Source organism: Pseudochaenichthys georgianus, chromosome 6 (genome assembly GCF_902827115.2).
Source record: "Pseudochaenichthys georgianus chromosome 6, fPseGeo1.2, whole genome shotgun sequence".
Lineage (NCBI taxonomy): Eukaryota > Metazoa > Chordata > Actinopteri > Perciformes > Channichthyidae > Pseudochaenichthys > Pseudochaenichthys georgianus.
The window spans coordinates 19,862,481-19,884,411 of record NC_047508.1 but is presented as its reverse complement, the minus strand read 5'-3'; the positions used below and the strand labels follow the sequence as shown (position 1 = coordinate 19,884,411).

At 41.4% G+C, this 21,931-nt stretch overlaps 1 protein-coding gene across 1 annotated transcript in view; it reads right to left on the bottom strand.

The window, feature by feature from the left end:
• The window catches only part of b4galnt4a (beta-1,4-N-acetyl-galactosaminyl transferase 4a), a 209,051-nt gene that overhangs the window by 85,126 nt on the left and 101,994 nt on the right, over window positions 1-21,931 (bottom strand). Inside the window, exons 3-6 of the mRNA XM_034085301.1 lie at window positions 11,644-11,742; window positions 3,437-3,532; window positions 2,432-2,522; window positions 1,059-1,159 (exon numbers count right to left, since the gene is read on the bottom strand). Of these exons, the coding sequence (XP_033941192.1) occupies window positions 1,059-1,159; window positions 2,432-2,522; window positions 3,437-3,532; window positions 11,644-11,742 (387 nt within the window). The remainder of the gene's footprint in view (window positions 1-1,058; window positions 1,160-2,431; window positions 2,523-3,436; window positions 3,533-11,643; window positions 11,743-21,931) is intronic.

Sequence of the window (21,931 nt, the reverse complement as noted above, 5' to 3'; positions counted from 1 at the left end):
TGAATTGTTATTAGGTGGACACAGAGACAACACATTTGCTGTTCCTGATGCAGAGGCACTGACTGCTTGTCTGATTTTCTGAATTTTGTCAGTGAAGAAGGAGGCAAAATCATTATAGCCAGACCTTTGCTCTTAACTCATATTTGACTAGAGCAGTCATATGTTGCAGTTCAAACGCTGTCCAACCTCATGCATCCATGCCTATTTTTAAATTGAAAAAGCTTTATGCAAGAAAACTTTATTGCCGAAGGCAGTAAGAGCGCAGCTTGACTTTCATTCGATTGCGGGTAGAGGGTGCATGAAGGGTAGGTGAAAAAGGGAACGATTTTTCACAGGATGTTCAACAGCGGGATTTAAGCCATATGTATTCTGAGCTGTGTGTCGGGGTGAGTGATGGCCTGAGTGTAAGGGTGGTGACACGAGGTGAGCGGGTGAATACTAAAGACGCACAAGGTGAAATAGCTCCGTGTTGCTGTAAGGTTGGACACGGTCAGTAAAAAAAGGCTTATGTTGTTGACTGGTCAGACTCACAGCCCTACTAACAGCAACTGTCTCAGGAGGGATATCATAGCGATAATAGTCTTATAGCTTTTGACACTAATACTATCATTAATGATAATATACAACAAAAGAATGAAAGAAGCCTTTCAAATATGCACTTTGTCATTGTGTGCATGACTGTCTTAGAAAGGAATCCATCAGATGCTATTGAGAGCTATGAGTCACCCTCAGTCTGAACATCATATTAGATAATAAAGTCACTACATAGAGTAATAATAAAGGTTTAGCACACGTTCTTTCCCAAAGGTATATACTAAGTGGCTTTTGCTATTTAAGTCATGACATTGAGGGGTTTGAAACTATTTATGCTTTAGGTGATTCAGATTCGTCAAGCAGTAAAAGCTTGTTGCTAAGCAATATTAGTTCAAACCAACTGGAAAACTGGTACTTGCTGACAATAACAAATCATAAAAATGCTGAGACCTAATTTGTACTTATTGGAGTGACTCTCTGTGGTTCAGATATGATGCAGGGATGCAGCACAGCTCGGTGTTTACCTGTCCTACATAGACCAGCAGCCGGGCGCTGAGAGGGCTCTCATCAGGACTCAGCCAGAACTCAGAGTTATCATCAGACGACACCGAGAACTGGAAATCACCTGGAGGGGAAAAACATGATCAAAGTGTGCGCCGGTAGAAGTACATATTTATGATCCCAGATAAGTAGAACCAGGGCAATCAGATGGTAAAATTGATTCTTAGCTGGAAAAATGCACCTAAAATCTGATGCCCGAACTGCCTGAGGCAGCGGTCCGAGATGACACATTTAGTCGCAGTGATATCAAAGTTTTACAGTGACTGAATTTCTAATCCATATGTATCAACGGTGTGAATATAAATGAAGATGTTTGCATAGATCTACACTAGAGTTAGCCGTTAGTTGGTGAAGATTATCTTTAAAAAGCTTAATTATTACTATTCTAATACAGTGACGCATTCCAACATTCCCTTCTGAATCATAAACCTTTCCAACACACATATACAATTCCCTCCACCCCCCATATATATATATATTGCTGAAACTGAAAAGTAGGTTAAAACCGTGAATGCCAGTGTGGTTTTGCAGTGTACTCTCTAAAGGACCTGATGACAAGATCAGGTTGTGTTGGGTTTGGCAAACAGTAATGCAAAGTAGATATATTTGTAAACACAAGACAATATTCTATTACAGTGAGTGGGAATACTCCAAAGAGACACCGTTAAACTACATGCAAAAGCTACGTGGTGATGTATGCATCACATATGAAATATACTTGTATCCGTCTAAATGAGAATGATAAAAGAGCCATAGATTATCAAGGGTACATTAACAGCCGCAGGATATAGTGCAGGTCATGACTGTGACAGTTTTTATCGTCTGTAATCTGGAAAACCTCCAGGCATTTCTATGCTACAAACTCAGGTCAATGTAACACCCAATCAATCTACAATAGCATGTAGCAGGTTGTGTGTGTCAGTGTGAGGTGAAGGGCACTTGTTAGAGTGCTTGTCAGAATCCTCAAGATGACCTTTGAGTCATCATCTGTGGAGAGCCATGACAGCAGCGAAAGCTACACAGAAAACTGTAATGAACGGAGATCTAATTAATAACTCCAAATTCTGCAATGTGTGTAAGAGCCCTTGGGTGTAAAGACTTTTCAGTTCCCATAGAAACTGGGCTCAAGGGTAGGTCTTCAGGGGTCCTGCAATGAGATTTAGCTGGGATATGGCTGGAATTCAGTCCTGATACAAATGTGAATATCCACTATATTAGTGGCTCTCAGGAGCTTGGATTAAGAGGGCAGAGGGAATTGTCCACTCTTGTAAAGGACACATGCTCCAAGGCCACCGAGCCTCTGAGGAGGGGCTCACTAATAAGATGAGCTAGTTACCATCTCTGTAAGGGTGAAGGAAGCCAAATATTCTCAGGCCATAGTTCTTCCACTTTGGAGCGACTGCCAGCTTCTTCAGCGTGGTGCGGGTCTACAGTGAAACAGATAACAATTCAGATCATAGAGGCAGCAGTTTTAGCATTAATACAGAAAGAAAACAGCTTCAACTTTAAGTGTGAACATAACTGACCATATTTAACTAATGGAGCTTTTCAAAGAGGGATGGGATAATTTTGTATTTTATGTGGAACATGATAATTGTCATTGTGGTATACTTCCATTTAAATTGTAAGGGATGGACACACATATTAGTGTAGATCTATGCACAGATCCTCACATGAAAAATGTTATTAAGATTTATAATTGTTTTTTAATAGAAATATTAGTTTCTTGACAAAATGTAAAGCATTGATTATATGTTGATATTATTAGGGTCATTTTAGGAATCACAACTATTTAGATCAGAGTTATTATAATGTGTTATATTGTCCCAGTCAATTGTAACTAACTTGTGGAGCTAACGTTAGCTTAAATAATTAAGAATCTGGAAACAAGAACATCAAATCTGCGAGCGACCGACATTTCAGAATTGATAGAAATAAAATTAAAAGCATCTATCCACCACTGTTTTGGCAGATTTTTCCAAAGGTTACTACACATTTCTAGCGTTGAACTTAATATATCATTACATGCATATGTGCAATGAGAACTAAGAGCCTGACAGCTGAAGTAAAAGTAACTACATTAGTGTGACTGGTAAATAAACGCCATCAACAAAACAAATCATTTAACCAGTTGAGCCTCGAGCCTGTTTTTCACGCCTCAGGCTCGAAAATGACAATCCCAGCACATTTGACTATATCTTCACTTCTAAAAAGGGGTAAATTAATAATCTTTTTTCTCAAAGCAATGATAAACCTGTGAGTTGGATGTAGAAAAGTCAGAATCAATATAGAAATGTGTTATACAGGTGAGAGGTCAGTCAGCCCGCTCTGTATTACTTACATGAGGGTAGTGAGGGTAGTGCAGGTTCTTTCTGAGTTGGGCTATAGAGGAGCCACACCAGTCCTCAAACACATGCAGGTTGGCCTGTCCCTTATACTGCAGACACACAGAGACACACAGACAGACAGGTTAGTGCAGGCAGCAGCAACAGCATCACATTTGGTATTGAAAAGGCAGGTTATGCTTCAGCTACTGCATGTCCCATCCTGACAGCAAAATTGCCATGTGCACTGGTTTCAGAATATATATTTTGGAAATGTATATTATTTCTGATGCCGTGCAGGAGGAATGAATTCTTGGAGAGACATGTGAACGTAGTGTGAAGTTCTGAATGTTTGCACTGTCCTGGGTAAGAGAAGGTGACAGAGAGCTCTTCAGGAGTATCAGGAGGAGGAGGTGGTTGAGAATGTCTGGAGCAGTTTGTCAGAGCTCATCCTCTGCTCGTAGTCTGACATTTGTCTGAATTACACAGGGAAATCACAGGACACAGCAAGGACAGATGGTGAAACCGGTCTGCCTTGGGGCATAGTTTTTCACACACACACAGACACACACGAACACACAAATCTGCTCATATACAAGAAGAGAAAAATGTCCGATGCCTTGTGTGTCACGCTGTATTGGAAGTGGACTGTATTGGATCACATACAATGTAAAAGACAACATTAGAATGAACGGAAGACTTTAGTGTTTCAGATCCTCACACACAATCATAAACTCTCACAACACATTTTGTGGTACAGGGTGGTGTAATTCCATCTACAGTACACAACACTGCAGAGGAAATGTTACATATTCTCACACACACACACACACACACACACACACACACACACACACACACACACACACACACACACACACACACACACACACACACACACACACACACACACACACACACACACACACACACACACACACACACACACACACACACACACACACACACACACACACACACACTATGAGGAGTGGGTTGCCTGGTGGGTTCAAAGCATAGACTGGCTGTTTGTACCAGCTAGCCGTGCTGTCAACGTGAGCTCTCAAACAAATCAATCAAGTGATGATTGAGGAGTGAGAAGTGGCCTTGTGACACAGAAATGTAAAACCTGTTGTGTTTTCATCATAGGATTAGAGGGGTAAGGAGGGGAAGCTTTCTCGGGTAAACACCTCTACATGTTTACATTTAAAGGAGAAAGATGGAAGGTGTCATGCTCCTTAGGTAAATCACACAGGCATTCTAACAGACGGCCTGACTCGAGTGCTCCTTTTCGTTTATCTCCCGCCTCTGTACGGTGAACTAAGTGCCCTGCACACTGACAGCAGTGTGGTAATTACAGCTCATGCATTAACCACGAGGTAATTTTGTTGAGAAAACATGTCAGTGGGAAGCAGTGGGAATCCTGATTTTAATTCTTTATTTCTGTGCACTTTTCTTTTCTGCAGGAAGACTGATGCTAATTAATAACAGAAAGAGAAAGAGACGAGGATTCGTGGGATTGACAGGATAAAATAGTAGGAAAGCGACGGGTCAGAAAGATAACTGATGTTTGAAGAGGGAGTGGCAGAGAGGTGGAGGCATGGCGAGGTTAGAGAGATTTAGCAGATGGGACTAGTCCATGTGTAAATATGCCTTAGGTAAAGCTTTTAATAGATATCCTCTGGGGTTTAAAAGCAAACCTCTTTTTGGCCTGGCCCCCCTCCTCTTGTCAAATAGCAATAAGAGATTAGCTTTAAAAGTTACTTACTTATTCACACGCATATCCCTGTGCAGCCCTGGGTTTTCTGCCGTGTGCAATTGGTCTTAAGTTGTGGGTGACAGCACTGCGAGAGGTCTGTCTGTGCCTTAACAGGATGTGGAATGTGGCAGGAGGGAAGTCATTTCTTTCTTCATCCAACACTCATCTCTTTTCTGCCCTGACTGCTAAACCTCCCCTCCTCTGGTTATATCATTTAGGTTTCTCCCTGTGAGTGCTGCTCTCCTTCTCTTAATGCCACTATCCCTAATGTTGTCTCCTCTTCCCTCTGACCCCTCTGTTTCTGCCTCTGCATCCCTCCATCTCTGCCTGCATGCTGCCAAATGCTGTCAATGTCTCTCCTCTGTGTCTTTAGTTTCCCTGAGCTCAGCTGTCGGCTGTCAGTTCTCCGTGCTGTCTCTCTCTCTCTCTCTCTCTATCTTGCTTTTTTTGTCTCCCTCCTGATTCCTCGTTTTGGAGCCGGGGATGACACTCACATTAACAGTTTGTAGCGATAGTGTGTTTGGTTGTGTATCTTGTGCTTCAGTCTTCTCAAATGGCAGCATTTTAAAACCGTCTCAGCTCACATTTGTTTTTTAGTAATTGGCTGAAGAAGAGAATGGCTGCTGCTGCCTATCTCACGTTCTTCCTTCACTCTCATTTGTTGTGCTCTGGTATTTCATCCAAAACCAGTCCTTGTCACCATGGACAACTAGCTGTCTAATCTAGGTTCTAATGCTTCAAAAAGCATTGTTTCTTGTACTTCAATTCACATAAATTCAATTCGATTTCGGCTGATTGATACAAACATCTCTACTTTTCATTTTACTGCAGTATAACCATGTGTATTATATAGACTCTATAAATGACTCATCACTTCAATGTTTCCGAGAGTCTGCAATCACTCAAGAGGAGTAGAATGCAGATGTAGAAAAGATGCAATATGAATATCAATGAATATACATTTTTGGGGGTTCGGTCTTTAATATTTGAAGGCAATTATTGAGCATAACAATAATATTTAGTTTTTAGAAATACAGTAAGAATCCTTCAGTTCACGTGTCAACGTGTCTTTGAGACAAAAAACAACCGCATTGTATGGTAGCCCAGCCACCAGCTGTGTGTTTGTCTGTGTGTGTACTTTTTTTATATAAACATATGCAAAAAAGACTTGATACATTTTCAGCTCAAAATGCCAAAGACTGCACGTGTTTATCTTTTTGGGCCAATTGTCTGTTGTCCTCAGTCCCTCTTAATTCAGTATTACTTGTTGTTAGGGAAATAATTATCTCAGACTCCTAGGTGTGACATACAGGACCAACCTTGACGTCTGTTTATCTCCTTTAAGGACACAGGCTGCTTCAGCCAATAATGTTATTGTTCCCATTCTGTGACCGGTCAACACTAGGTCACAGATGGTCTTTGTTGTGGGTGCACTGGGACACTTCCTTCTTTGTTGTTTGTGGACTCCAGGGTATGACATCTTCGAGGCCATAAGTGGCGGACGCAGGTTACTCAGTGTGCCCAACTGGTTAAACTATCTTATCAAAACGTGTTGATTACTCTCTTTTGAAACCAGTTAAATGGGCTAACGAGAGAGAGGTTCTCCAGAATTGAGGTGGCAACCACCCGTGCAGTCAGGCCGTGACTGTGTGACTTGTGATGTGAATTCTCCGGCCGTAACTCCAAATACACCTCCAGTGTTTGACATCGAAGCTCCTGCTCTACCGTGTCTCCTTCCTGAGTCGGTGACTCCCACTGCATTGCTACACAGAAGTTTCCCTTACACTTGTCCTACCTGGTTATTTTTTGTTTTCATCCACCACTCCCTCTCTCTTATCACACTCTCTTAAGATACCACTCTTTCAAAGCCACAGAGCACCTACAGCTGTCGTTAAATAAGGATGAGGAGGACGAGAGGGGGATGGAAATAATGCCATCTGTCAAATAAGAAGAGTGAGGCAAAAAAAAGATAAAGACAGTAGGGGAATTCAAAGGTGTACAGGAGAGGAGCTGACTAAGACAACAACAACAACAACAACAACAACAACAACAACAACAACAACAACAACTGATGGGTAAATAAAATAAAAGGGACTGCTCAGCTTAAGAGGCATCACTGTTACCGCCTATTTTGCGCAGACCACACATTTCCTCCACATCACCACATCCCTTCTTAGCTTATCTCCAGCTCTCTAATGACTCCGCTCTCTGACCCATCTGGTCTCGCTGTAAAACAGAGTGCTCTCTCTTTATTCCAAAAATCTGGTGCAGCCTTCTGCGTTCATGTTGGCAGCGAGGCACTGACACATGGCTGCTCGGAGCACCGACTGATACTGTAAATCCTCTTTGGACAGGCAAAGTGAGACGTGATGTTCCAGGCAAAGGCACACTTGGGAATATAGAAAAGCATTCAGCTTGCTTCCCTAGGGTACAGTATGGAGAAGTGTTGATCAAATACATGCGTGACATAAGTAATTCCCTCTGTGACCATGACAGGAATGTTATCGCTATATGAAATCTTTCCATGTAAATGTATAGAGAGCATTAAGATTCTCCCTGCTTATTCTCCCTGCTTATCTCCTCTTACTCAGCCTATTAGTAATTTAGAAACGAGGGAGGAAGAGAAAACTGGAATTAGTACGTATGTGCAGCGAGGAGAAAAGGGGGTTTCAAAGGTGCAGAGGTTTGAAAGAGGAGATTATGAGGAAAGAGATATTGAGAACTCATTTCACACAGCAGCAAATATAGAAGGCAAGGATCACATGATCTAGATTCCAGCCTCATCAACTACTGTAATGAGGGATGGTATAATCTGCCATCTGTCCAACAATTACATATCGGGGATATAACATGATGGGGGATGCATGCGGAATATGAGACAGTGAACTGAAGATGGGCATACTTTTTTCAACTCCTGCTACAAGCTGTCGATCATGTTCATGAATTTAAGGAGAGGCCAGTAACAGAAATCCCGTTACTGCCTCATGTTTGTCCATTTTTTGGACAGACGGGTAGATAAAAGAAACACGGACTGAGTGAGCGGTGAGACAAATATCACACTTCCTCTGCTGCGTCCTCACATGTTATTGTAGGGTGACGGGGAGGTCACAGACAAGAAAAAGAGATTTCCTTCAGTCTTGTCGCCGTGTGTGTTTCTCCGTAAGAAGCCAGCTGTGACGGCTGCTCCAACCCGAGTCATGTGTCAGTGTTGTGCCACAGAATCTCCCTCACTTCCCTCTTGTGTGGTAAATAATAGGCTTTCCAAACGTGTGGCTTAGATATTTTACACTACACAAGCCAGAAAGAGAGATATTTGAGTCTGTCACTCAACATGGAGCCTGCCATGCTCCATCTTTTGCAAAAAGCCACTGTTTTTAGTTGAATACCTCCTGAGTATCGGATTAACATCACCGAACATATTTATAATACTTCTGGTATGATGTCTCTGTGGATTCAACGTGGACTAGTACACATGTAGAGAAATCATTAATAGTCCCCCTGATGTACAAGCCACTAATCTCTCTTACGATCACTGTCTGCTCGTGACTAGATCAAATAGTTCATTATGCCTAAATTCTCTCTGGATCCATGTTAGCTCACCTGGTTATCCCTTCATGCTTGACTTTTAAAAAGTGGCCCAGTTCTATATCTCTCGCTCTGATCTCTTTCCAGTGTCCTTGACGGACGGATGATGTCCAGCTGCATGTCAACACTAATCCACCGTGACCTTCGGGAACCTGGGAATCCTTATTACGTCCCCAATAGTGGCTGAAAACAACCCGCTAGACAAACGTAGGATGGACTCACAAAGGGCTGGGTGATGTGGAGAAAATCTGATATCATTATACGCAACATCAGTGTAGCGCTCACTACTTGTGCTTAGGCTTTTTTTTTACATATAATACATCAGTAAAATAGTTATAAAGGCTAAGATAAGATACAACTGTCGTATCATGTTTGTGTACAGATACAACCCAATGAAATGCAGTAAGCATCTAACCAGAAGTGTAAGTCTATATACTATTTCAACATGTAAATTACAGTAAGTGCAGTACTACAGCATACTGTAAGTGATGCTATTAGTAACAATATACAGATGTTACAAATGTTTATAACTTAAATATGTATATACAGAGGATAAATGGAGTTAGAGTTAAATGCAAAGTAGGTTTAAGGCACAGACAAGACAGTTGGTTATATGAACAGTAACATTAGGTAAAAACAAAATAATAGAAAAAGTGAAAATATAGAACAGATAGAACAGTCGGTTAAGTGAGATCACTTTACTGCAGCCTTTAAAACCAGGAAGAGATACTTATTACAATAACTGATACGTAAAAAGAGTAGTCTCATATCCGATACTGATACAAAATGTATAAATAAACAGCCCTAGACTCACATTCAAAACTCACATTCTAAAACTGTTAAATTGTGAAAATATGTAAAAAATTACATGAGCGATGCTTTCATTTTGCCTGTGGTGCTACTGGGTGTCATGGTGACCTCTGGCCGTCTGTGACAGCTGGCATATGGCTGCGCTCTACATCCACCAGCCCGAGTCTACGCCTCTCACAGCGCCAGCTCAGTGGCCCCTCAGACCTCTGCCATCTTGGCCGTTCATCAGGAAAACAAGTTAGTGCTGGTAAATAGGATGGATAGAGGGTGAGGAAAGCAAACCTTCTGCGCTTCATTTGATCTGAAAGGTTTATTTGCCTCAATGCAGCAGGAGTCTGAGAAAAGAGAGGAAGAGATCTTCGAGGATACATGTTGTCAGCAAACTGAATGGCATGTTGCTTTATGAGTAGGCTGGACTGAAGTCAAAGAAATGTTTACTTGTACAAGTGAGCTTTGATGCTAGTCCCGCCTAATGCAAAATGTAGTTTGAGAGGTTGTTGCAAAATGTATTTCCCTCTGTGGCTGCTTCGCTTCCCCGATCAAAACTAAAATAAGAAATTCAGTTTGGTGAATGAAATGATGTACATGTCTTTTTAGTGCAAATGCGCCCTTTGGTTTAAACGGTATGAACATAGAAAATGATAAAAGCAGAGCATGTTCATAATAAATAGTCTCGCTGTGCTCATACCATGAAATCTATTTACATTTGTGCAATTAGTCTACATGATCCCGATTCAGATAGCTTGTTTGGCTGCATTCCTCGCTTGGCGGTTGCATATCAATGTGTTGCTCATTTTCTAAGTAGCACCATTTTAAATTATGCCAAAATAAGCCTCCACAATTATGCAGGGCCCTCAATATTCAGGCGACAGATGTTTAAAAAGCAGATATCATCCACATGTGATCATTTACAAAGCCAAATTACGATATGTATGATGTCAAGCTATTTCATTGCTTATGTTTAAAAAAAGAAAAAGGGAAATATAAGCATTGTTTTTGTTTATTAATCGGAGTTTTTTTTTCCGTGATATATTGTGTTGCTGAGGAAATGCAACAAGGCAAAGGCTGGTTTCGTCAAGATTAGCTTAACCATAAGAGTCTGCTGAAATAAAACAGCGTGTTTGGCACTAACACTATCAGAAACATGCTGTGTTCATCTCCCCTGCCTTGTACAAAAGATGAAATGCATCAAGCTTTTTGGAAACAACAGTGAATTATACTAATTCCTGTAAAAAACCAAACATTCGGTATGGCTGCCCTCAAAGTGATCATCTTGAAAATAACAATAACTTCCTATTATCCAGCTCATGCTGTGTGTTGGAACTGTTTGAAGTGTTCAGCAGAGATATTAAAACTCTAGCCAAGGTAGGGAAAAACTAATTAATCTTTTTTTTGTAGATTAAACTCACAAGCACGCACACAACCCTGTAATTAAACTCTGTCGAACAGGTTACAAATCAGCAGCTTCCCTTATCACAAATCCGCTGCTTAATTGCCCTGTCTGCTGCTCCTTTTGGTACAGCGAGTACAGTATGTAAACTACATCAGTAAGTGAGCTGAAAAATTAGGATGAATCAAATCAAACTTGTAATCTACAGGTCAGAGGTGCCTTTAACTAAAGTCTGCTAATGGTTCGGGTTGAAATATTACCATCCTCGCACAATAATTCATCATCATATCCGCGAGGTACATTTTATTCTTCTGATAATGGCGCCAGAGAGTAACTGGATCCCTATTTGACCTCAAATACAAACTGCTGGTAGAAGGAAAAGTGAAACAAAATGTGAGTAAGATATCTGCGGCTAAATGAACTTTTTTTTTTAAAGTAAAACACTCAATTATTGAGCCACTAATGGAGTGATTGATGAAAGTTTCTTGCATGTTTGCCTGGCCTTGCTAGGTTTATCTGATGAGTCACACACATGCCAAAGCACATAAAGGACCTCAACATAATAATCATCATCATCATCATCCTCCTTCTGAAAGATGGAAGAAAGAGGGTTGAAAAGAAGATAATAAGTGCAGGCCTCAGAAAAATGCAAATAAAGGACAGGAAATCCTTTGTATTACCTCCGGTTTCCATGGCAATTTCTTGTGCCGCTGGCTGAGGAACTTCCGGATGTGGGTATGGTGTCTGCCATCAGCCCCTCCTGTGATCGGCTCGTCATCCTTGGAGAAAGGAGCAGAAACGACACATTTATTCCTCTTTCACTACAGAAATAGACATTGATGATAGAAAGAAACAATTAAATGTTGCTTTAAATCTCTGTGTTTAACTAAGCACATGTATCCATGCATTAAGCCATCCATCCATCCTTATTGAGGTAACATGACTCTTTACAATAAGCTACGTAATTGATATGTGAGATAAAGTAGCGTCAATAGCAAAACCCACATCCCTTTCTAACTCATGGAAGCATTAAGCAGTACAACTTGTACACTACAACTGAGAATATCACACACACAGAGGAACACACACACATACAGGGTTATTTCCCTAGAAGGATACTATTAAGACCCTGTGGAATCTCCTCTTAACCATTCACTCCTAATCCAGCGTTTGACTCGCCAAAGCCCTAATCTGCAACATACTCTAAACATCCAGCCGGCCAGCCAGGATCTCCTCTCGAGGGAGCCTGAACTCTCCCCCTGATCTGGGAATTAGCTCTAGTGCTCCGGTCAGAGCACTGCAGGGCTCTCTCTCCGTGGCCTGCTAAAAGCTGTGTTAATGTCAATGCTGTGGTCTGGTGTGACGGCTGGACAGAGCAGGACTTTGTGGCCAGCTCTGACGAGATAAAAGGCTTCTAGAGAAGAGCTACATTTGTGGAAAACCATCCTCTGTTGAGCAGCAGTGTCTAAGGACACAAACCTGAGGGGTTTCCAGCACCCTTGAAATGAGGGGATTTTGTCAATAAGGCACCAGGGTTACCAAAAAGCTGTCGGATGCCAAGCTTTTGATTACATGTTTCAACTTCCAGGGGAGAGAGTTGAAGAAAGGCAGGGAAGGTAATGATGAAAACATATGACAACGGGCTCCCCTCCTGTCTGACACCAGAGGAGGGCTTGACGTTTGTACGTACCAGAAGACTCACAAAGAAATCTCCAGCACTGCCTTACACTCACACACACTCTTAATAAGCACACTTTTGTGCACTCACTAAAAGGACTATCTTTTCATAGTATCATAACATTAATAGAAAGGATAGGATCACCCAGGACAGGACTCAGCGGTCAGTAGGCACTTGTTTTCATCACCTGCAGTAAAGCAATTGACGCTTACGTGAAGTATGTTCAAAAGCTGACATTTAACTAAAGGCGTAAATAAAGGCATGATGAAAATGACAGCTTTTTATTTGCTCTTAACTTTAAAATCTACTTAATTCCAATAAGGCTAACTAACATAACTTCAAATATATAGAACATTCACATTATTGAAAAGTTTACCTGTGTCCAGTAAAGATGGTAGACACCATTTTCTAAAATGTACCTGAGAAAACATTAATTAATTATAAATACCTTTAAAGATTTAGCTCTGAAGCAATTTACTTAATTTGCAATCAAATCACTAGAGCTTCGTTTCCTCATTTTCACTTTGCAAGTGTCCTTTATACATTTGCAGTGTTGCTGTTTTTAGACATTAAACCTACAGCTCTGTTTTGCTTCCACTTCTCATATGGTGTGGACCGTGGATAATGTCAGTGACATTGTTTGCCTGCTCTGAGCAAACCAAGCGCCAGGAGTAGGCAGCTATCTGCCAGCCAATCAGCTGTCACTATTAGAACAGGTGCATTGACTGTTCCAATGATGATGATGGATTATCCGTGTAGGTGAAGGACTTTGTGATCTGCGGTTACTGATTGTGATGAATAGAGACAATGTTTAAGGACTATTATGTTATCGGCCCCTAAAAGACCACACTCCAAATAACTGCTTGGCTTTGGACTGTAATTCACACGGACACCACTTTGCCAAAAGCGCTGCCTCAGCTCGATCCAACTTAAAGTCTGCTTATCGATGCAATACTAAGAGGTAGAGTTAAATTCATTGACCTGAGGTTGCACTACATCTATTAGCAGTACTCCTTTTCCCTACATAGTCATAATGTCTTTACACTTTGGCAAAGATGTTGTCATCACTTATAGCATGCAACTAATATTTTCTGTGACTCATTACTGCGAAATAACAGTTGGTAATTTCTAAGCAGATCTTCATTTGTATGGCTTTAGGCCCAGAACTGTGTTATCGTGTTTTGCTGATGATTAAAGTTGATGCTAAGGGCTCTGTCAGATGGCCTTATGTATTAAACATTGCATTAAGGCGAAGCAAGGAATTTCAATCACACTGATGAGGCGGCCTATTTATCAAGTGTTTATATTGCTATTTACCTTGTTGATTTTCAGTCAAATGAAAAGACAAATGGTCCTTAACCATGTGTACATTTTATGTGCTGAGGGAGCATTGCATCAGAAACATAAAGACTGGAGGAGAGCAACATTTAATTATAGCCAAACTAAGTTGTTTCATATACAAACACGCGAAAAGAGTCGTAAATCTCATAAGGATTGATAGATAGATGAGCTGTCCAATCAGTGTGCTCCCGCCAATGATACCCATCAAAAAAATAACTATAATGGGTGCTAGCCTTCTGGGAGTTTCCCTCACAGACTCTGAACGTTCATACATCACAATTCAAATGGGTGACCTTGCTTATCCGAGCTCAGAAAAACAACTGGAGCCAGCGTCTTGGAATACCAATGAGATTAATGAATCCCCCTTATTAAACAAACAAGCGCCAGTCTGCAGGGAGGGGGGTTTGAGGCTCCTTTCAAAAAATCTCCTCACCCCACTCACCACCATCAACCCTTGCAAATGAGCTTGATGGCTAGTCCTCAAATCATCTTTTCATTTTCAGCGCCCTGAAACATGAAAGTTAATAACATATTTGGAATAATTACATTATTCACAATTTTTCATTTATGTTAACTGCCGTAGACATGTAGAGTATTTTAATTAGTCACACCATAGCAATCATAATAATATAGATGCTTCCCAGTTCCATTGTTCATATTAATACATGCAGCTGGAAGCAGAGATACCTGGGCAACAGTCATTGCAGCAATGAATAACGGCAATGATTTATCACCGAAGAATAGCGGTGTTAAAGCTGCGCTGATCTACGATAGGGATGTTTCTGCATTTGATATAGAAAACATAAATTCAGCTCCTGTGCATCAGATAATGTTGGATAGGAGTTTGACACTATATCACCATGGAGCAGACATTTCCAATCTTTGTGACTGACAACATGGATGTGATGCATCGGCAGAGGAGTTTCTGCAGAGGGAAATAGGTAGATAAAAGCAAAGGGAAGAGACAGAAAGAGAAATAGAGAACATAAAAAGAGACATAAAAAGTGGCAAACTGGAGAATAAGCACCAGAACACAAGACGAATGAACAGAGACAAATACAGAAGAGAGAAAAGGTGACCGAAAGAGTAATAAAGTGGAAGACAGAGAGATGGATTTTTAGTACACAATTCTGTGCCAAGTTGTGTGCGAAGATCAACAAACAAGCTCTTTAAGGTTAATAATATTGCAGGTGATTGGCAAGAACCAGAAAACAGTACACCGCACAGTTTGAGCTGTTATTTATGTGTCTTCTACCTGCCCCTTTACCTCCATTGTTTACTGTATTCTTTCACACACAGTGACGTCACGAGCTACCCACAATGCAACGCGCGCCATATATATATATATAAATACGCCATTTTCCTGGAGGTGCTAATATCCTGGAGGTGCTAATGTAAACAGCTAGCTAAAGTAGCCAGGCAGAGCGCACTAGGTTTTTTTTCTGAATTAACGACCGAAGAAATCGCTGCATGTCTTCGGATTACATCTCTGGACTGGAGGGGTGTGCTCTAGGTCATTACCAGCGTAAATTAGAGCTGTGTGGGTTGTCCGATTGCCCTTACAGACTGCCTGCAGATGTATGGAAAAACAAACCTTGAAAGTGGCCTTCGTCGATTTTGGCAGCATCTACGTCTAATTTCTGGAAACACCAGGTGAATACCCCACTTGTCACAATAATATTATCATGCCATTGCATTTATGTGGTATTTTAGAGTTGACTAGATATTGATTAAGGCAATAGACTATGATATTCTGCTTGCACCTCGCGTGAAATGGTGGATACCGGAAGTACGGTGTCGCACTCGGCCCAATACCCGTATGTGTGTGTGAAATAATACTTTCTATACATATGTTTTATGATTGCGTTTTGTTATCTGTGTATCATTAACCATTGCATTTTCTCCGAGGTGGACAATAAAGCATATCTAATAAATTTGTATGATGCACTGGATAGAGTAATGCGTTCACACCGCAGTACTTTTCCCACTTTAGTTCCGATATAGTTCCGAAATAAAAAGAGCCGGAACTAAAATTAGTTCATGAGAAACTTTTTACCCCCTTTTTCTCCCTGCTAGAGAGCAGGGAGAAAAAGGTTCCTATGTCTGATTGGCTGGGTGGATTGCAAACCACGCCCCGTAGAACTCCCCAAAAAGTTTTGTGAAGCCGCCATTTTATTATCCTTGCATTAGCATTATTAGCATTAGCATTAGCCCAGCGCACAAACGCAGAGAGACTAACTTATGGCAACACAAAATAAAACATGGGAGCGGTGGAGATGAGGAGGTGTCAGCGTTCTGGCGATTTACTCGGAAGGCTGCTGCTGGGAGTCCCAGCAGCTTCTACTGAAGCCAGTCCCCAACTCCGGGGACTTCCGGCCGGGGACTTTGGGCAGCAGTATACGCCGTGAAGTTGTTTGCGGCCTGCCAGTAAAACCAAAGCAGAAGAAGACGAAGTGACGTCAGCGGCTTCATTTGCCTAATCCTCACCCAGGGACTTATTCCCGTGTTAACGCGATCCGTACTTAGTTCATGAGAACTAAAGAGTTCTCATGAACTAAGTTCTGATGAACCTTTGTGGGGAAAGTACTGCGGTGTGAAAGAACGGACACAACCAATCCATATTATAAAGAGACCTGTAAATGTAACAACACAGTCTACACACTCCTCACTTTTTTCAAGGTTCACTACAAGCTTGTCCTCGTCTGTGTTGCTCAATAAATGTTAGAATGTAATTCAAAATAGAAATTGAAGGGGAGTTTTCAATCAATGCTTAGAACTTGAGGAATGTGATGCAAGCTTGTAAGCATTGTAACGAACAGATGAAGACAAATGATTGAGGAACATTTTTTTTTTCAAAGGGGGTACATGATTGAAAAAAGTTTGAGAACCACTGCCTTAGAGGACCAATTATGCCACCTCCACACAGGGAGGTACTTGTTAAGTGAATTAGCCTCACAGGACATGTTGGGCTTCAAAAGCATGTTTATGCAAGTCCTTAAGAAGTATCATGGGAAAAGGAGCCCTTCAAGACTCAGGGTGATTATTAGAGAAGTGTTCAATGGGACCCAGGTGCACCTGGTCTTTCACGAACACAATCACCATAGCAACACCACAAACCAGTGGATGAGCTAGTGACTGCACATGATACAAACATATGTTTTCCTCATGCTGTACTGACAATTAAATTGCTCTTACATCACTCTGTTTCAAAGTGCTCTCTCTTCAGAAGCTGAAGGGACAGGAAGACATGTGAAAAATTAATGATTTGCCTTTGATGCACACATCCTTTGTTGCTTTTGACAACAAAAAGATCAGAGCAATGCCCGTACCGTGCTAAGATATTTATTTTAGAGCCAGAAGAAACGGCTGTGTTAACTTGAAATGTCCTCTATTGTGTTGGAAAGCAAGGACAGCTCGCTGATGAAAGCTGGCCACTTTGATAAACGGATACTACTGGCACATCAGCAAACACTGTCTGCTGGAAACTCAAATGTAATGTTTGCCCGCAGACGGCGATATGTTGACGTGGCTGCTCCGGGTGTTGGCTAATGAATAGGATTGTCCTGGGAACCATGTCAGTGATCCCGGATCAGCACCCGTGAGCACTGGGAGGTTGAATACATCTGCACTCTGATCTGACAGTCAGCCGTTTCAGTCCATTTCAGTAAGAATGAAGCTTTGGGAGCCCCACTACCTTTACATCTCTATCCCTTATAACAAAGTGGCTGGCACTACTGAACAGAAATCAGCCCGAGCGCATTCAGTTAAACTATTGCAGAACAAATCCCAGCCAACAGAGAGAAGGAGTGCAACTATTTTTGTCTCGCTGGTTGCATTATTCATGTTAGAAATTGCATGCCGGTCAATGGAACAACAGTAGAGCGGCTGAGTGAGGAAGGGAGGGAAAAAAATGGAACATAAATAAGGGACGGCTGCAGTCGATAATAGGAGTGATAGAGTCAGTGGCTCCAATTCATTGGTTGAAAGATTAATGGCGCAGAGATGAGTACGGCAGGGAGACAATAAGAAACAAAGGAGAAGAAGGAGGGACCAGACGGAGGGAGGGGGGGGATGGACGGATGGTGAGAATAAAAACTGGAGACAACTGAGTATTTGCGTGCGAGCATAAGAGTGTAGAAACAATAGGCCTGCTTGCGTGTGTGTGTGTGTGTGTGTGTGTGTGTGTGTGTGTGTGTGTGTGTGTGTGTGTGTGTGTGTGTGTGTGTGTGTGTGTGTGTGTGTGTGTGTGTGTGTGTGTGTGTGTGTGTGTGTGTGTGTGTGTGTGTGTGTGTGTGTGTGTGTGTGTGTGTGTGTGTGTGTGTGTGTGTGTGTGTGTGTGTGTGTGTGTGTGTGTGTGTGTGTGTGTGTGTGTGTGTGTGTGTGTGTGTGTGTGTGTGTGTGTGTGTGTGTGTGTGTGTGTGTGTGTGTGTGTGTGTGTGCCCATGGGCTACTACAAACAGGCAGCTTATATTGAGGTGTATGTACGTCACAAAATGTGTAATTTATTGATTTAGGTCTGGGACGAGCTGTAGGACTTCTGTCATGCTTGAGTCCACATCGATACAGCAGACATGTAAGGACTGCGAGGAGCCGAGCAATATCTCTCGGGATCAATGATGATCTGGAGAACTAATGCCTCAAGTGCTCTGATTCGAAATCAAAATGTATTCTCTCAGGCCCTTTTGTTACATATCAAAGTTGTTTTACCATTGGAATACATTTTTGACAAAGAGCAAACTGATTGAGTAACCATGTGTTAACTCTTCAAGTAGTTTAATAAACACATTTACGGCAGATAGAAAATGTTGGTGTATTGCTTCAAATTCAAAGAAAACATACTGGTATTTTGAAAAAAGCAACATTCAACTTGATGATAATGAATCAAAATTATTTAAAAATATTTGGCTTATTAATTGCGGGCAGGATTTTGCGTTGGGTTCAAAGGTTGAGAGAGAAAGCAAGCAAAGTGTAAGCCCTCTTTTTGGTGGATTGTCATCTTTGCACAGTAATTAAAACCGTCTGAGCAGGGGTTCCGTAAAACCTGAGGGAAAATACTCGGCGGAAAGACGGCTTAAGGTGACTTAATTCATTATAAATCTAATGTAAGTCCCTTTTAACAAGACACGGGGCAGATACGCAGAAAAGGAAAAATAATTGTTGGAAGGTGACAGAAAGCAGAGTGATGAGAGGAAGCAAGCAGCGTATGAGCTAGAGAGAAGCCTTGTGCCATGCTCTCCCTCTGTTGGAAGAACCAACCGCAATTTTATTAAACTGTATAAGCAACAAATTGCGGTAAGGCTTGGATAAAAAAGATGAATAAAGTAAAAGAGGTCTGTCATGTAAAGGTTTTCTGTCCAGGCTGATTATCACTGATGGAGTGTGACACGGGGCAGCTGGCAAACTGAACAGGCAAACAGTCGACTGTCAATCATCCCCGACCTGCTTGGTGCTCAATCTGACCTGATCAACACTGAGATCGCCACGGAGACACCGAGGCGGGCTAATAGAGAGAAGGACACACACACACACACACACACACACACACACACACACACACACACACACACACACACACACACACACACACACACACACACACACACACACACACACACACACACACACACACACACACACACACACACACACACACACACACACACACACACACAGGCTCTCATGTGACGTAATGGTGCATTAACTTGTACTGCACATTCTTTCCCAACTGTTTTTCTCAGCCCTAGGCAGAGAAAACAGATAGATGGAGGGATGAACATTATTTTCAGTATCGACCAGATTGTGCTCAGAGTACTTCCGCACATTAAAAAACACCTGGCTGGTTTCTTTTGGCGGAGCAGAGCCTCTCCACCGGTTTGAAAAAGGACCAAGGTTTTCAGACGTCGGGCCAATGCTGAACAAAAGGTTTCTCTGTAGGTTCTTAAGGACAATAACAGGAATGAGGAAAAATCAACAAAGATGAGTGAATAAAGGAAGCTATATTGTGCCAGAAGTCCAAAGTAAAACATTGGAAGACATAAGGAGCCAGTGTTACATTTGGGAACATCGGGTAATTGTTTGCATATTTCGCTCTACCGTTTGAACAGATCCTTAATGTGCTAATTAGTTTTAAGAGCTGTTATTTTAATTATATTTCCTTAGGTGCTGTTTTATGTGTGTTTGCAGTTTGAAAAAATATCTGAAAGTCTAAACTTCGACTGCTTTCACTTTAATTTACCAAACATGGCGCAGGGTGACCAACTGCTCCTACAATAATCAAACAGGCAAGAGCGTCTTTGTGGTGAGCACTTGTGCATCAAACTGTGTATTTATTGAACACGACACCTAAAACCTTAGCACATCTGGTGGTAAGACATCAAAGCTTACATTTAAAATACAACAATTACTCCTTCCTCCCACTCTAAACTAAACAGCTCCCTTGACCTAAATCAAGGATGTGATATGAGGTAACTCTCTGTCCACACACACACACACACACACACACACACACACACACACACACACACACACACACACACACACACACACACACACACACACACACACACACACACACACACTTGTCCAACATGTATCTACTTGGCAAAAGGAAGCAAATTAAAATGCTGAGATAAATATTGAATGAAAGTACCATGAAAAGTTTAATAACGGGAGTTGCGAGGAAATGTTCTTCAGCCTTTTATCTTAAGCGTCCCCTTCACAACATCAACAACAATCCAGAAATTAATATTAATTCACCATACTAATAGGACTGTCACACATGGATCTATTAAAAACAATTTACACATAATTTGCATATCCTAACTTTAACATGTGAATGTGTGTTGGTGTATTCTGCCTTTGCTTGTACACTTCAGTCCATACATGTACATGCACACAGTTGAACTTCATTACTTGACTTCACTTCATTATAATAAAAAGTGGCGTGTTGGGATCAATAAGCTAACAGCAAGAACCTCAGGAGGTGGTCGTGTCTTCATTATCCGTGATCGTAAGTAAAGACGGCACGATAGAAAGGACCCAGCGTGCTTTTATGGAGATTGTGCAGTGCTTACAATCAATAATTTACATCTTCTTATCTTACCCCTGCTGAATAAATACACTCATATGCTCTGAATATGTGAGGAACAGGTATCAGACAATATCACAAAAAAGCCCTAACAAGAATTTTACAAAAATAATATTCACATGAGTTAATAAAATAGAAATGTTAAGTGATTTAGCTGTTAAAGAAAAATGCAGAAACCGGTTTATATGCACTCATTTTAGTGAGCTGAGGAATCAATACCACTAACAATGGCTTGTTAGGACTTAAACAGGTGAGTGAGGCAGCATGCAGTTTCTAGTTCACTTCACTGGCACAGCAGCATCTTAATGGAGCGATTAGTTACACTGCTGTTGGATAAGTCAAAATATCTTCTGAGAGGAAGGTCTAGAGGAAAGCTGAATTTCAGCATTTCCAGTGATGTGGGTCTTCTATCAGTCTGGGGCACAGGGGGAAAGTGACTGGCAACTGTTTCAGCTGTTGGCAGTTGACAATTGCCACTCATGGCTATTTATCTCCCCCACAGTTAGCAACACGCCAACAATGCGTTTACTGGGGTGAGAAAAGACAACACTGACTGATTAAAAGCCATAGTCAGTGTTCACTTTGTGTTTTCACAAGCTCTGTATTTCAAGCACTGTCACACCAACCAAAATGTTACTAAAATATTGGTCTGGCGACTTTACCCTTCTGCAGGCAACAGGCATTGTTTTTGTGGTTCTTGTGCAGCTAAGATATCCTGGCTAATATTTCCGAGTCAGTGCCTGGGTATTAGCAACTTGAGATTTAAGATAGGAGTCGGAAAGACGTCCGCGACCGGATTGTTTCATGCTAATTTTAATCTAATAAAATAATCAAAATGAATTCTTTCTCACTCACAAAATGC